Below are 16,197 nucleotides of genomic sequence, written 5' to 3' on the forward strand. Positions count from 1 at the left end.
CCAGAACATGCCCTCTTTGGCAGTTCCTGGAGATGAGCTGAAAGCTATTTGGAGATTCTGAGAGGACGCCTTCCACCAAAAGGTAAGCGGAGTCTTTTTTTTTTTTTTTTGGTTCTGTTTCGGCGCGAAAGGTGAAGACGATCCTTGCTGCATATCGTCTTTCAGCTCAATACAGCAAGTTTGGCTGCATTGCAGATGCAGATGCAGGGGGCCTGTGTTGTTGGCGGTTTAGAAGTTGTGCTTCCTCCATGGCTCTCGGCAGAACTCAGCCTTGCCGTGGCAGGCTGACACAAAATCGCGATAGTACTACCCCTCCTGCTCTTCGATTACAGTCCCGATGGCAAGTAGTGCTTTTAATAACGTGGGCAGACCTCCCTCTCCCCTTTTGATACACTTCTTTCCCCCCTGACAGCGACGGCTTTCGCCCTGTGATAGCCACATACCACTTCTTCGTGCTCACATCACAAAAAGCAGCATGCATGGTCAGCCGCATGTTCCATTCGGAGTTGCGTTTCGGACATGCAGGGACGCCAAGGCGCGCAGCTGAGCGGCGCCGCGCACCACCAACATTCCGTGGACCGTCCATCTGGGCGATGTTGTTCCAAAAGCGGTCGCAAAGAAGCAGGCAGCTATTCCAATATTGTTCACCCCCATTGCAGTGGCTGACCTCACGAGGACGGCCGCGCCGCGGGCGGCAAGCCTCGACAGCCTATCGATTCTGGAGGCTGCCTCTTTCATCCCTGTGCCTGACCCCTCCACCACAATACGGAGGGTGTGGTATCGTCGCGGAAAGCAGAAGATGAGGGGGTTTGTGGTTCCACGGAACACGCGCTCCTCGCGCAATCGAGAAAAATCGCGGACTGCGGGTGGACGGCGCTGCTTCCGCGAGCAAGCTTGCAGGCCGAGGACTCTTGAAAAGAAAATCGGAAATGAAGAAGAAAAAAGGCAGAGAACTTCACCCAATTAATACACTACCGTAACCTGTCATTTTTGGCTCTTGATTATGAGGGGCGGAATATTCTACATGTAACCGCCTGCTCTTGGCCTGCGGGTTGGGGTTCACCCCGGCCATGCATTGTACATTGCGCAGGGGAAGATGCTCCTGAATTTACACCTTTTTATCAGCAAGGTACTCCGTAGATCACTCGGGGTAAAATCAGCCCTCATCATAATTCGTAAATGCAAAAAAAAAAAAAAAAAAAAAAAACAATCTGCACATGTCCCCCGTCGGATAACCCCAACCTAAATATACACGAAAAAGCTCTTCTCGCCCTCCTTGGGCGCCACCCTCGCCCTCCTCATGATAGCATCCTCGCACGCCAGGCGTATCCTCTCTGCCGTCGCCGGGCTCTCCATCCTCAGCAAACCCCCATCCTCATCCACCACCGTGCCCCCTTCCTTTCTCGCTTCCACGCCCTCCGCGCGCCGCGCCGCTTTCAACGCGTCGCGGATCGCGAAGAACACCACGCTGCCGAGGAACAGCGGGGGCTCGCCGACGCCGCGGCTGCGCTGGATGGTGCGCAGCTCCGCCCACTCGACGTCCTTGAGCAGCGCCACGTTGAACTTTTGCGGGATGTCGCGGAAGCCGGGGATCTTGTAGGCGCCGGGTCCGCGGGTGAAGAGGGTGCCGGCGGCGGGGCCGGCGCCCAGCCAGAGCGACTCCTCCATGGTGAAGAGGCCCATGCCCTGGACGAAGGCGCCCTGGATCTGGCCGTAGTCGATGGCCGGGTTGATGGACTGGCCGACGTCCATCAGCACGTCCGCCTCGAGGCACGTCCACGAGCCGGTCAGCAGGTCCACCTCGACCTCGGACGCGGCCACGCCTTGCGTGAAGTAGAAGAACATCTTGCCCTTGTTCTCCGTCCACGAGTACCCGATCTCCGGCGTCTTGTAGAAACCCTGCGCCGAGAGGTTGACGCGGTCAAAGTACGCCGCGTGCGCAATGTCCTTCATCGACGCGTCCTTGCCCAGCTTCTCGCGGTACGGCCGCAGGCGCTCGTTGAGCTGTGCGCACGCGTTGTACACGGCGAAGCCGTTGAGGTCCGACGACGCCGAGGCGGCCGTCGCCGAGGCGTTGGCCACCGTGTTGGTCGCCGTCTCGGAGATGAAGACGTTGTCGAGGGGCACGCCCAGCGCCTGCGCCGCGATCATGGTCATTTTGGTGTGCAGGCCCTGGCCCATCTCGGTGCCGCCGTGCGCCACCAGCACCGACCCGTCGTGGTAGATGTGCACCAGCGCACCCGCCTGGTTCAGCCACAGCGCCGTGAAGGAGATGCCGAACTTGGTCGGGATGATGGACAGGCCCCTCTTGCGCCACCTGTTCTTCTCGTTGAACGCGGCGATCCGCCGCCGCCGCTCGGCGTAGCGGAAGCCGTCCCGCACCTGCTGGTACATGAGCGGCACGTGCCAGTCCTGCAGCGCCTGGTTGAAGTGCGTCTCCTCGCGCGGCTTGTACATGTTGATCTCGCGCAGCGTCTCCACCGGCATGCCGAGCCGGTCCGCAATCTCCTCCATGTAGGTCTCCGCGATGAACATGCCCTGCGGCCCGCCGAAGCCGCGGAACGCCGTGTTGGAGACGGTGTTGGTCTTGCACACGCGTCCGCGGATCATCACGTTGGGGATGCTGTAGCACCCGTCCGAGTGCGTCATCGCGCGCTCGCAGACCGCGGTGCTCAGGTCAAACGTCCAGCCGGCGTTGTTGTAGACGGACAGGTCTAGGGCCTGGAGCTTGCCGTCCTTGTTGACGCCGACCTTGTAGTGCGCCAGGAAGGGATGGCGCTGTCCCATCGTCAACATGTCCTCCTCGCGGGTGAGCATGCATCGGACGGGGCGCTTCGTCTTCTTGGCGGCCAGCGCCACGACGGAGCTGAGAATCACGGACCGCGATTCCTTGCCGCCAAAGCCACCGCCTAGTCTCTTGACGCGAACGACGACCTTGTTCGCCGCGACGCCACACGTTCGCGCGGCAAACACTTGCGTCTCGTTGGCGTTTTGCGTGCTGGCAAAAATCTCCATCGCGCCGTCTTCTGGCGAAGGGATTGCCAGACACGCATTCGTCTCGAGATAAAAGTGCTCCTGGCCACCCATTCTGGCGGTACCCGTAAACACGTAGTCGCAGTTCTGGAAAGCCTCTTCGGTGTCGCCCTTTTTAATCTCCCTGTACACGGGGTGGAAGCTATCCTGTTCAATGGCCTCCTCCATAGTGAGCACGCAGGGAAGCGTGAGGTACTCGACTTTGACTGCGCGGGCAGCCTCGGTCGCCTTGTTGGGAGACGTGGCCAGGATCATGGCGATCGCCTGGCCTGCCGTAAACACCTCGCCCTCTGCAAAAAAGCGCTCGTCAAAGTGCGGCGCGCCAAACTTGTTGGCCTCCTCGTCGGGCATGTCCTTGGCGTCGATGTAGTCCACCACACCGGGCATGTCAAGAGCCTTTGAGTAGTCGATCGACAGAATCTTGGCGCGGGGCTTGGTCGACAGCACCCAGCAGCCATACAACTCATTTTTCATCTGGGGAATGTCGTCCGTGTACTGGGCTTCACCGGTGGTCTGCTTCAGGGCGGCGACGTGCGGGTTCGACTTGCCCGTCACCTCGAGCTCGTACTTTTGCGCCGAGTCGTGGTCAATCTGGCCCACGGACAGCTCTCTCTCGATCTCGTCTACGGCCTGCCTGTCCGCGTCCTTGCCATCTAGTGCAGAAAGGACATCATGGTAGAACCGGTAGAAGAAGCCAAATGCAAGCGCCTTGCGGTACGAGGCCATGCCACCAGGGACGCTGAACTGCATGTCAAAGTCGCGACCGAGCGCATTCATCACGCCTTCGAGCGTCTCCAGCTCTGCAAGGCGCTTGCCGATGAGATACTCCTCTGCCGACTTGGCCGAGACCGTGGTGGCCGCCATGCCTCCGTAGATGAGACTTGTCTCCCGGACGATGCCGGCATCGTCCAGCTTCACGCGTAGGGCGCTGGTGACGATGGCGATGTCGTCGTCCTTTCTCTTGGCCTGCTTGTAGGTGCGGTAGAACTCACCCCTGGCCGCCGTGACCGGTATGCGGATGGACGCGATGATGGCGTCCGGTGCTAGCGCCGTCCTGCGATACCCCGTGAAGAACTGGGACATGTGGATTTCCGTCTCCTCCGTGGCCGACTTGGCGATCAGGACCGCGTTGGCTCCCCACAGCGCCGGGTTCAGGTCGGAGATGGGCGAGGCCGTGACGAGGTTGCCGGCGGGCGTGCCGACATTGCGGATCTGCCGGCCGGCAAAGTACTTGATCTGCTTCAGGATGCCCGCAAACACCTGGCTGCGGACGGGACCGTAGTGCTCCATCGCTGTCTCGCAGAGCTTCTCGAGATCGGTCAGGGTGACGTTGCCGCCAATCTCCATGTGATCTTCGCGGAGCTTGTACTGTCGCAGCTCGGCAATGTCGCCGACGTACACGGACACGGGATATTGCAGCGCCTTGAACTTGATCTCGATCTGCGTCTCGGTGCTGCCGCCGATGATCTTGGCCTGGGGGTAGACACTCTTGATCTGCAGGAGCTGGTCGAGCGTGACGGGGCGGTACCAGGTCTTCTTCTTGGTGCCAAAGGCCAGCGGGCGCATCTCGTGCTTCTTGAGCTGCGGGGGGAAGATGAGTTCCGTGTCGGGTTTGTACTCGATGAAGCCGGGCGGGGTGAAGCGCTTGATGGGCTGGTCGTCCTTGATCTTGTCCATGCAGCATCCGCCGTTGGCAGGGCGGCCGTTGCCGTTTTCCATACAACAGCCAGTGCCATTCTTCTTGCCATTCGCACCATTCGCACCATTCACACTGTTCACACCGTTCGAAGCACCGTTTGTCTTTGCGTCCATGCAGCAGCCTTGAGCGTCTTTCTTGACGCTGAACGTCTGCGCAGCGTCTAGGATTGGACGGTACCCCGTGCAGCGACAGAGGTTTCCGTCAAAGGCCTCCTCGACGTCGTGTGGGGTGGGTGCATCGTTGTTGCGCAGGAGTGCGTACAGGCTCATGACTATGCCCGGGGTGCAGAAGCCGCACTGACTGCCGTTCCCACGGGCAACACGCTCCTGGGTCGGGTGAGGGCGCTCGGTGTTGCCGATGCCTTCTATGGTGATGACATGCTTGCCGTCAAGGCTGACGAGGGGTGCGAGGCATGCATTGACGGAGGCGTGGTAGATCCGGCGCGTGGTCGGGTTGAACTGGGAGACTACAATGGTACAGGCACCACAGCCGCCTTCGCCGCAGCCGCTGGTGTTCAAGTTAGAGAGAGGTTCTCGTCGAAGAAAGCACGAGGACGTCTCGTCGCAGTCAAGGAGAAGCTTACAGTTTGGTGCCCGTGAGGCCAATGCCGCGCAGATACTCGAGGACGGTGACTTCCGGGTCAATGTCGTCGAGGACAACTCTGGTGCCGTTGAGGTAGAAGCGCAGGGTGCCGTCGAAATCGGCGGTCAGTGCGGCCAGATCAGCGGCCTTGGGCTCGTTTTTGACCTCGACGGCGGTGGGAGCCATGTCGGCGCCGTGAGACAGCGAGCTGTCCAGGTAGCGAGGAGTTGTCGGTAGTTGGGCAGGTAGAGAAGCTTGGGTGTCTGGAGGTCGTGGGGTGTGGTTTCGAAGGAGAGATGATATTCAAAGAAAGCCGAGATGAAGATGGAGAGTGGAAAGAAGGCTCGACAAACCCGGAGCTGGGCGGGCGGGCGTGGGATAAGTACCCAAGGCCGGGTGGTCTAAAGTTGGAGAAGCATTCAGGCTAAGCACAGATAGCAAGCAGCCTCCACAAACGATACGCTAACGGCTTGGTCTTGGGGGAGATGCCGAGGGTTTCAACATAAAAATCCAGAAAGCGTAAAGTGAAGACGCGGTGTATTTATAGTCCCAAATTTTCTAGAATACCACGAAAGGAGTTCAGCAGGATCCCCGTGGCGAACCTGTGCATGTCATTGCGGCGTGATGGACAATGCCTGCACCTTGATTGGACTGGAGACTTCTCACATCTCGCAGTGGTGGCGACCTTCCACGTTAGTGCGGGGTTAGCGGGCCGCAGCCTGAGTGGAAAGCATGTACCAGGTACCTGCCTCTCAGGTTGGACAAAAGCTGTCATCCAGTCCGCAAATTCATGGCTACACTCTTTTAAAAGACAGAAAAATCGAGTAATTCATCTTGATCATCGCTAAAGAATCCACGAGTATTTCCATGAATATGACATTATGGGAGTCAGGGGAAGAAGGTGTGCAGCCAGACCTCGGATCGACCTCTACCCAGGTACTCTGTACTTGGCGCCTGCCATCGCCTGCCATCGGCCGGCTCCGACTCTCTTCCATCGGACCCCTCCACTCGCCGATATCCCACCGCCGCCATGAGCACCGATAAAGTTCCAACATTAGATAGTGGTTGTACTTGAAACAATTGCCTCAGCAAAAAACCATTGTTATCACAGTTCATCTTCTGGTCCACGACCTCTATCGGCATGAACCGAGCCTTCTACCCCAGATTCTGCCCCGGGACCCAACCCACTACATAAACATCCACACCACCACATACCGGGCGACCCCGGACCACACGTCCGATGTATAACAAAACCTTTATACATTCATCCATCCATCTACCAGCCCCCATACAAGGCCCCTCTAACAGTCCACACCTGGTGACTTACCACCTTCCCCCCTACTCCATGTACTTCTTCAGCCCCCGCAGCCTATTCTTCGCCTCCTCCAGCACCGCGTCCTCCTTGCACACCGCGAACCGGATGTAGTCCTCCGCCAGGTGCGCGTTCTCGTCCGTGTAGAACTCCGTCGGCGGGATCGCCGCCACGCCCACCTCCTGGATCAAGAACCACGCGAGCTTGAAGTCTCGCGGGCGGCTCGCCACGTGCGCCGGGAACGGGTAGTCCGCCGGCACCTTGACCTTGGCCATGTTGACCAGCACGAAGTAGCCGCCCTCGGGCTCCGAGTACGGCAGCCCGAGCTCCCCCCACACCTCGTTGAACCGGTCCATCTTGCCCTTCATCTCCGCGATCGTGGACGCCCAGAAGCCCCGCGCTTCCGCCTCCTCAAAGCCCACCGCGCACGCCTCCTGCAGCGGCGACACGGACGAGTAGCAGATGCGCGTGTGCGCGGCGGCCACGTACTTGATCAGGTGCTCGGGGCCGATGAGCCAGCCTACCCGGGGTCGTGTTAGCAAAAAGAGGGAAAGAGTTGCATAATATAGTACGGGCGGGACTGGTTGGATGGATAACACTCACCGACGCGCCAGCCAGTGGCGTAAAAGTTCTTGCCCGCAGAGCCGACAGTCAGCGTCAGCCGCTCGACCTCGGGCGAGAGAGTCGCGATGCGCGTAAACGGCACGTAGTAGAGCTTGTCGTAGACCTCGTCCGACAAGATGATGATTTCGTTCTTGACGCACAGGTCCGCAATCTTTTGCAGTTCGTCCTTTGAGAACACCTTGCCCACGGGGTTGTCTGTCAAAGTCAGCATTGCACTCTTCACGTGCTCACTATGCTAGGAATGGCACGTACGAGGAGTGTTGATGACAATCATCTTGGTCTTAGGCGTGATCGCGCGCTCCAGCTCGTCAAAGTCCACCGTCCAGTCCGCCGCCGAGGACGTCTTCGTCGCGCCCGTGGCGGGCGGATGCAGCGGCACGTAGACAATCTTGCCCCCCGGCATCTGGATATTCGAAATGTACCTGTATTTCACCCCTTGTCAGCCCCCGCCATCCCAAATCCCCGCTCTTTGGCTCGTTGTTTCGGAAACATACTGGTCGAAAAAGGGCTCAAAGATAATCACCTCGTCGCCGTCCTCCAGGAACGCCATGAACGCGCTCAGCATGCCCTCGTTGGCGCCCGTCGTGATCGTCACCTCCGTCTCCGGGTCGATCGCCCGCCCCCAGTGCGGCGCGTACGACTCCGCGATCGCCTTCCTCAGCCGCGGCCGGCCACGGGTCGGCGAGTACTGGTTGCAGTCCACGCGGCCCAGCGCCTCCTTGGCCGCGTCCAGGATAAACCCCGGCGGGTTGTACCCGAAGAAGCCCTGGCCCATGTTGACGATCGGCTGCTTGGGCGAGGCGGCCGCCGCTTCGTTGATGATGGACCTGCGTGGGGGCGCGAACGCCTGTTAGCCAGTCGTCCCTGTCGGAGCGAAGAGAAGGGGGAAAGGGCGGGGGCGAGGAGGAGAGTGCTTCCTGTCTGCTTACCAGACATCTTGCTTTTGGCCGGATACCCGCGCCGCGGGCTTCAGCTTGTCGGAGAGGCCCATGGTCGCACACAGCCCTCGCGTCGTGGTAGTGCGGAGCGCTGTCGGGGTAGTCGGGGAAGCGGCGAGCGTTCGAACGAGGGGTCGAGTCGCTGCAGCAAACACAGACATTCGCAAGTAACCGAAAACTTTTAATCGCTAGCTTCTGTAGCGTCGCCGTGGAAGAGGCTCGGTGATGTGTGATTGAATTGCGCAACTTTTTTTCTCCTCACCCCTCGGAAACACCAACCTGCATGACGTTTTGGTTTGGCGGGGTCAAACCTCGGCCGTTATCGCAGCTGGAGAAGCTTACTAGGCCTCGCATAACCGAGCCGTTACTAATAAGCTGCAAGCACGCAATCGCTCCACGTTTATTAAGGTCATTGAGGGAAAGTAAATAAATTTAAAGGAGTAATAAAAATGCTACATAGTTGAACATGAATAGCAAGGCCCCATTGTGGGAGCACCCAAACACTACTACACAACCCAACGCTGTCTGGCTACAATACAGCCAGCCTTCCAATCAGAGACAGGAAAACTGTCTTGCAAGTAAACAACTTTGAGTTAAAAAGGCGCAAAGAAGAAAAAGGACCAGAAGCGAAAGAAGAAAAAAATAAAGTAAAGCCTGCCGTTTGTTGCGCCATAGAACCCCCAAGACGCGCTTCGAGCGCACCAGCCTTTCATACAGCCATAGTATACGCCCCAAAACCTTTCAACGCCGGTAAAATATTAGAAAACAAAACAGCCCCAGTCGTTGAGAATAACAGTTGTAATAGAATCTAGAAGCGCATGTCGTCGTTCTCATCACCAGCGTACAATTCAAAGCGTCGTTCAGTTGCGCACATTAGTTTGTTGCGGTTCCTTGTTGAGACGCCCGCCGCAGATTCCGCATCATGTTGTCGACGAATTCCATAGATTCTCGGCCCGGCACGTCAACAAATTCTTGCTGTTCCGGCGGCGTCTGGTAGTATTTTTGTGGGGGAGTGGGTTCCCTTTCTGTTGAAGCAATATCCACATTGCCGTTATTCTGGGATGTTGATGTGTTCTTAATGATCGAAGCATGATGCCGCGACGCTAACGCAGACGACGGCAGAGGCACCGGTGTCCTAGATATCTTTGCTGCTTCAGACGGCTTCGCAATTCGGGGCTGGCTGGGCGCCGTGACTGCTACTGGCGATGCAGTCGCGGCTTGCTTTTCTGTCCCTGGTGCAGCTGCTGGCGGGGGCGATGCGCCCATTGCGGCAAGGAACCCCGGTGGTAGCGGCACGGGCGATTGCTTCGCAGGTATCTTATAAACGGCCTTTTGTGGCGGCGTTGCCTTTGCCTTATCCGACTTCATTGCTGTTGCGGCCACAGGCTGAGGTCGGGCATTGGGTGCCGCAGGTTGTGGTACGCCGTGAAAGTGGCCTGCCGGGACTGGCACATTATCTACCCGCCTCATAGAGCCAGCTTGGCTACCATTAATCGGCAACTGAGCCTTGCAGTTGTTTTGGTAGCCATTGATAAATCCACCGCAAGTGGCATAGGGCGTGCGGTATCTGGACGGCTCCCTGTTGAAGTGGATCTGGAAGAACTGGTACGTATGATATACAGACGGGTGAACAGTGAACCTGGGTACTTCTTGTGGCACGTTGTTTCCAACCATCTGCCCTCGCTGAGAATAGGCTGGCATGTTTGCGTATGGAATTTGCACATTATGCGTGCCAGCAGCTTGGGGAGAGGCCGCATGCTGTGGATGAGCATAGGGCCTACCCATGACGGTGTTGCCGACGGCCAGCGGTGGAATATAGCGTCCGTAAGATTGCTGGTGATACAAATGCCCACCCGGGACGCCTTGTTGTCGAGCCTGCTTAACCTTCGGTACTGCAATTGGCCTTGGTGGTTTGGGAATAGTGTCCAGGAAGTTAGCCTTCGGGTTATGTCGCCGCTTGGTTGGGTCTTCGGTGTATTGAGCCTTGGCTTCCGTAGAGGTACTGCCAAGATAATGCCAAATCTGATCTGCCTTCGCAAAGTCGACTTTGACCTGGTCCTTGTTGACGGCAACGTCGTGAAGATTGAACTCGGACCAGGTGTATCCTTCAGCAAACTCGTCGCCCTTGCGTGGCTTGTCATCATCCTGTCTCTTTGCATTGATTCGTTTTCTGGCCTTTTCTGAGGCAGGCAGCGGGAGTGCATTCGGTGACGCCTTGGGTAGGTGATAATCCGAAGGATCGGGTATAAGCAGCCACTTCCATTCAATGTCGATACGCTCGCCAGTGGGGACGACGCTGACAAGGAACGTCTCTTCGTCGCTGCGGCTTTCAATGACGAGGCCGGCGAAAATGTCACCTTTAGCGTATTGAAACTGGCATATCTCGTCCGATTTGACAGCCTTAGCAGCACGATGAATGCGGTCGTCAGCTTCAAGTGCTATGCCATCGAGCTTCTTATCTCTGCGAGTGCGGTGGAAGCGACAGCTAAACTCGAAAGCTTGTTCCTTGTACTCAACACCGTCTTCGCCATAGACTGGGATATCTTGTTCCTCGATAAATACGCCGGCTGCAGCAGCGCATGTCGCATGGTACGCTCTGGCGCACTTCTTCTGTGAACATTGGAAGCAGGCGCCGCGCTTAGAGCGACAGAACAGGCACTTAAGATCCAGTCTGTCCCTATGCACGTTGCTGAGATTGCACACGACGTCCTGTCCTTCGACTGTATCAATGTAGGTTTCGGGGATGTACAGGGCGCACATTCTGTGAGCTTTGCGGCCGTCGTTAGTAGGCAAGATCTCCATGCCACTAAAGTCGTTGGGGCAGAGGCAACAAGGCGGGTCTGCCTTTGGCTTGAGCCGTAGGCGGAGCTTTTTGATCTTCTTTGAGCCACGCTCTCCGATGTGCTTGCGCTTCCTAGCGTGCTTGGACTTGAGGGCGCTGGGGGGAGGCGACAGAACTCCTAACATATCCTCGTCATCTTCTTCGTCTTCATCCTCAGTCTCCTCGTAGTATTCTGGTGTCGGTTCGCCACGCAGCTTGCGCTCAATTTCGTAGACGTCGATCCAGACACTGTCCTGTGCTTGCGAGCACTCACATCGCTTTGCGATTTTACCCATCGGAAGCCATGAGTCGAGGGCAAAGTTGACGGCCTCGGCACAGTTGTAGCCCAGGTTATATCCGGAATGATAGCCGTAGGGGTATGTGACAACAAATTCTCCGGGGTATGAGAGACACTTGTTGACACGGATGCCGTAGTGTGACAAAAGATGCTGGGGAGAAATGAGGTAACCCTTGTGTCGCAAGAACTGGCTACAAGACTTGGCATCCGCAGGCCAGATATTCTTCATTGCCCTCTCAAATTTGGGGGCGTCGGCTTGTGAGATACTGTACCACTGCTTTGGTGCGCCAAAGTGAAGATAGTTGATACTGTAGAGATCCACGTCCTCGAGATGCCATGCAAATGTGGCTTTCCACATGCCGAGATAGAGATACGCCGTGTTGACGCCAGGAATCTTGGTGCCAAGTACATCGAGAAGATTAGGCAGCTTGTTCAAATTCCAAGTGTCCATAGAATCGTCAAACAGAGTACCCATCATGTCGGCGCCGTAGAGAGGAGGCGCATATGTAAGAGTTTTCCAGTACGCTCTCTCCAATTCTTCACATCGCTCAGCGGTGTAGTCGGATATGTCCATTTTGTAGTCAAAGTCTTTGAAAGCTTCCTCGTCGATGGCGACAGAGCCTTCACGGCGGCCATTCTTTCTGCGTGCTGAGACCGACTGCGTCTTTTCCTTGGCGGGTTTGACGCCCCCCATACGTCCACCCATCCGAGCAGGGGCAGGGGCAGGCTCCTGCTTCGGTTCTGGCTCTGGACCGTCATTCTCGACGGATTTAAGCACCTCGGGCTTTTCTTCTTTTGGTTCCTCCGACCCTGACTTGGGCGATACGGGTGTCATCGGGCGGTCGCCTCGTTGGACGGCCGCATCATCATGCTTGGCCTTATTCTTAGGAGGGCGGCCGCGACCGCGCTTCTTGGGTGCCGACGTGTCAGGTTGTTTCGGGACGGCGGGCTTCGATCTCGGAGGTTTCGGCTTATCCGTGTTTGCTCGTCGCTCACCTCGGCGGGCGGGCGGTTGGTGCTCGCTCTGATCGCAGAGCTGGCGCCACTGGGGCAGGTTGTACGATCGGCCGTGCAGAATGTTAACCTGTCTGTATGTTCCGTTTGAGCCCATGATATCCTGCTTGATTGGTTCCCGGACACGAATTTGCTTGATCAATTCGTCAAGCTTGGGCTGAGCATCTTTCCATTCCTGAGGTGGGATGATTTTGATGATGCCCGACGTCATGCCGTAGCTGTCGACCTTTTTCATCTGTCACGCGTTTGCATGGTTAGCGAAGGGGCGTTGTGCGGGAAGCGTGGCGGCATGGCAGCGCCAGCGGCGGCGACGGGCAAACGCACGAATTTCTTAAAATCCTTGAACTGTTCCATTGTCGGTTTGAAGACGGGTACGGTGCCGGACCAGTGATCGGGCACTACATCTCCGATGTCATCTTGATCGTCCTCGGCGGCAGGCGGCACCTCGGCCGAGGCGTCCAGGCCGGGGGGAGCAGCATCGACGGGGGGTTCGTCGTCGAGTTCGCTGAGCTCGGAGTCGCTCGCGTCCGATTTGACTGCATTACTGCTGTCGGGCGGCGAGTGCAAGTACCTGGGCTGCGAGGGGTTCAAGCCGTTGGCTGGGTCGTCGCGGGGGCCATCGACGGCAGGTGCAAATAGCTGCGCAGCGACGTCCATGGCTGTCTGTTTTGTCTAAAAATGGGGGTGGAGAGGAAAAAGAGTGGCGGGTTAAAACGAGAGCGAGGGAGAGATGGGGGGATCAGGCGGCAGCCTGGAAGCTGTCCATGCGAGCGGAGGGCATCGGATGCGCAAGCGCAGAGGACAGTATGAAGGCAGGTTCGCGAAGTTGTTATCAATCAGTCTTGCCTCGTCGATGGATGGCAGTGCTTGGTGGTTGCTGCAGGTGCGTTGCTCGATCTGGGCCGGGGTAGTGCAACGCAGGCTTGGTTGTGGACTTGCTCCGACTTGACCAGCGCGGCAGCTCAGGCGGGAGACAGGGAGAGCCCAGCCACAAGGTGAGCCACGCACTCTGGTTGGCCCTAGATTGATTTAGTGGAGCATTTCTTTTTGAGTTGTCGGCTGACTCAGGAAGAGGAGCCTTCCTATTTAGGGTTAGTGCTTTACGGTGGCAGTGCGGGCCAATCTCCCTGCAGCCTGGCTTGCCTGGCAAGCTGCAAAATAGCCACTGTCACCCTCCCTTAAATTTCCCGTACAAGGCGAACATTTACTCGACTCTTTCTTCACCTTGCTCCCTCGCCGAGTTGTGATGTCATTCGATAGGCCAAAGATCTGATAACTAAGCACAAGGTGTGCCAACACTTCCGCCTCTAGCAGCTAGATTGCATACGGACGCTAGGCGATTGGGATACTTTATGGACTAACTAACCTTAATAATAGGTAGGTCGCTAAAATAATTCAAGATATATCCCGTAGTTGAGGAGAAATGAACAGATATATTGAAAGGTACAGATTGCATTTCACGACTTGAGGCACTCACTTTACCGCTGGTGGAATCACCCCACCCAGCATTCCAAACACCGCATCCCACACCTGACACTCCGCGTACTCCATCACGCCCACGCGAATCACCTCATCCAGAAACACGCCCTTGCCCCCCCCCCCCCGGGGGAACCCCCGCAGCCTCTCCGTCGACGGCGGGCCTTGTTCGCCGCCATCTCCGTTCAAGCCGCCCCCATCACCTCGCTCAGCGCGCGCTCCGCCGCCGACGCTGAGCAGTTGCCCTCGCCAAACGGCCTGCGGTCCATGGTACCGAAAACAAACGGCAGCTCCGCGCAGTGCGCCGCGCCGTATATGTCCGCGGCGGCGCCGGCAGCCGGCACCGGCCCGACCCCGTCGCCGAACAGCCACGGGCAGCTGGGCTGGTGGTCGAACTGGTACGCGTAGGAGCGTGTGCGCGCGGCGTGCGCGGCCCGGTGCACCTTGTACGAGGGGCACTTGTAGCTCGCAGCCGTCACCATGCGCGACACGCCGGCGACGACGGCCTCGGCGACGCTACCGTTGAGCGCGGAGACAAAGGCGCCGAGCGGGTACGTGCGGTTGAGCAGGTCTGCGCCGGGACCCCGCGCCACAATGAACTTATTGTAGTTTTCCTCGCTGGGGATCGCGTCCGGGGTAGTGTGGAGGTAGTAGTACAGAAAGACAAAGAGGTTGCTATCGTTGGCGTCTTTCATCTCTGCCAGCAGGTGGTTTTTTTTTTTTTTCGTGTCAGGGTCTGGGTTGCACGTACTACATCCCGAGATGAGAGGCACTTGAGAGCCCAGATGCAGTGGCTGCTCCTTGATGAGGTCATTGTCGATCGACGCCGCGCCCACATCTGGCATGTTTGGGCGACCAATGTTGAAAAGCACCAGCGTCTTGGCTGAGTCGTTGCCGATGAGAAGCGTCGTGTTGCCAAAAGCATCCGTCAGGTTCTCAGCCGGCATGGATTGCAGGCAGTCCAGCTGTAACGGCGGCATTAGTTGTTAGTCCATCTGCTGCCAAGATCGACGCCAAGGATCCGTCCGACTTACATCGTGCGCCGGCAGTGCAGGTACTCCGCATACGCCGCGCCCGCCTTCTGCGCCATCTCGTAGCTCGTCACGTCCCTGCCGCCGCCCGACTGCAGCGCCGCCAGCGCGCCGACCCCGGGCAGCGTCGACACCACGAACGCATTGTCCGCGCCGGCGCTCACTACCCAAACAGCAGCACGCGGTCGGGCGCGTCGCCAAACGCGGCGATGTTGTCCCGGACCCAGCGCAGTGCTACCAGGTGGTCGGGGATGGCGGCGTTGCCGCGGATGCCGGCCGCGTCGAGCGCGAGGAAGCCGAGAGCGCCCAGGCGGTAGTTGAAAGTGACGACGATAGCGTCGCGGGCGAGGCTACAGGCGTTGTACAGCCGGTAGGTGATGGCGCCGCCGATGTTGCCCCCGCCGTAGGAGTAGACATTGACGGGCAAGCGGGGCTGCTCGCGCGCCGTAGGACATAGACGTCGAGGTAGAGGCTGGTTCGACGTTAGCAAGGTAACGCACGATGAATGAGGCTTTCGTGTATGTCATACCAGCTCTCGGAGGGTGTGGGATAATTACCGGCAAGAGTATCTCCAATTCGGTACAAGTTGCTGGTGGTTTCGTCGCATTCAGGACACCTCCCGGATAATGACCCCCAAGGCCTTTGGGGCCATGAAGCGGCCCTTGCCTACTGGAGGCTGCGCGTAGGGAATGCCTTGGAAGAGCTTGACGTCGGAGTTGGGGCAAATGCCGCCTTGGTGTGCCGGCCGACAGCTTCACCTCCGGGGGCCTGCTGGCTTCCACGCCGAGGACCGCTGCAGCAACAGCTGCCCAGGCGAGCGTCGAGGTGTGGAGCATGGCTGCGGTTGACAAAAAGGAATCAGTATCGGGGATGAGATAGTATCGGTGAGTGTAGGAATGCACTGGGCCTAATGTCATGGGCAGACTGCTTGGATATATGTAGGTTTGCACATTCCGCGGCGACTACGTATACATCGACGGTGACAGGCTAAGGCTTGCCGATCCCAGCAGTCGTGACAACCGTAAGACAACCCTGAACGTCGGTGTTAGGTGAAGCCTCCATGTAAGGTTCCGTGGAGCAACGAAGGCCCGTCTGTTTTGCTTAATCAAGCGCTTGTAGGGCTGTGCTTCCATGAACGCGGCCCGGCTTACACCTTGCCGTATGTTTCTCGATGCGGAATAATGTGATCTTGAGGAGATGACGGAATGGCGCGTGCGATTCGCTCGCCACTCCAGCATCGGATTTGAGACTTGTTGTTATACATAAGAAGACGTTTGGTTCTTGGGGACCTGTTTTCTGCCGTGCAGAAGATATTTCGTTTTGTCTTCTTTGGGCTCGATTTGCGACTGCAGAGTCAAGGAATCGAAAA

The 16,197-nt window shown here is 57.7% G+C and overlaps 5 protein-coding genes across 5 annotated transcripts; all 5 read right to left on the reverse strand.

Annotated features, from left to right (window-relative positions):
- Positions 1–1,242: 1,242 nt before the first annotated feature.
- On the reverse strand, positions 1,243–5,500 carry ISF_09255 (xanthine dehydrogenase; the record flags this gene model as incomplete). The annotated part of the gene is made up of 2 exons (XM_018852858.1): positions 1,243–5,239; positions 5,316–5,500. The coding sequence occupies 2 exons, from the start codon at positions 5,498–5,500 to the stop codon at positions 1,243–1,245; spliced, it is 4,182 nt and encodes a 1,393-aa protein (XP_018699961.1).
- A 1,152-nt stretch (positions 5,501–6,652) lies between these two features.
- On the reverse strand, positions 6,653–8,241 carry ISF_09256 (kynurenine-oxoglutarate transaminase 1; the record flags this gene model as incomplete). Its single annotated transcript, XM_018852859.1, has 5 exons — positions 6,653–7,146; positions 7,230–7,445; positions 7,503–7,672; positions 7,745–8,077; positions 8,180–8,241. 5 exons carry the CDS (start codon positions 8,239–8,241, stop codon positions 6,653–6,655), a joined length of 1,275 nt encoding a protein of 424 aa, XP_018699962.1.
- Positions 8,242–9,061: 820 nt separating this feature from the next.
- On the reverse strand, positions 9,062–12,978 carry ISF_09257 (jumonji family transcription factor; the record flags this gene model as incomplete). Its single annotated transcript, XM_018852860.1, has 2 exons — positions 9,062–12,556; positions 12,646–12,978. The coding sequence occupies 2 exons, from the start codon at positions 12,976–12,978 to the stop codon at positions 9,062–9,064; spliced, it is 3,828 nt and encodes a 1,275-aa protein (XP_018699963.1).
- A 1,004-nt stretch (positions 12,979–13,982) lies between these two features.
- On the reverse strand, positions 13,983–14,744 carry ISF_09258 (Carboxylesterase, type B; the record flags this gene model as incomplete). The annotated part of the gene is made up of 2 exons (XM_018852861.1): positions 13,983–14,494; positions 14,549–14,744. The coding sequence occupies 2 exons, from the start codon at positions 14,742–14,744 to the stop codon at positions 13,983–13,985; spliced, it is 708 nt and encodes a 235-aa protein (XP_018699964.1).
- Positions 14,745–14,827: 83 nt separating this feature from the next.
- On the reverse strand, positions 14,828–15,664 carry ISF_09259 (Carboxylesterase, type B; the record flags this gene model as incomplete). Its single annotated transcript, XM_018852862.1, has 3 exons — positions 14,828–14,920; positions 15,010–15,300; positions 15,587–15,664. 3 exons carry the CDS (start codon positions 15,662–15,664, stop codon positions 14,828–14,830), a joined length of 462 nt encoding a protein of 153 aa, XP_018699965.1.
- Positions 15,665–16,197: the final 533 nt, after the last annotated feature.

The sequence above is a fragment of the Cordyceps fumosorosea genome (assembly GCF_001636725.1).
Source record: "Cordyceps fumosorosea ARSEF 2679 chromosome Unknown scaffold_44, whole genome shotgun sequence".
Classification (NCBI taxonomy): domain Eukaryota; kingdom Fungi; phylum Ascomycota; class Sordariomycetes; order Hypocreales; family Cordycipitaceae; genus Cordyceps; species Cordyceps fumosorosea.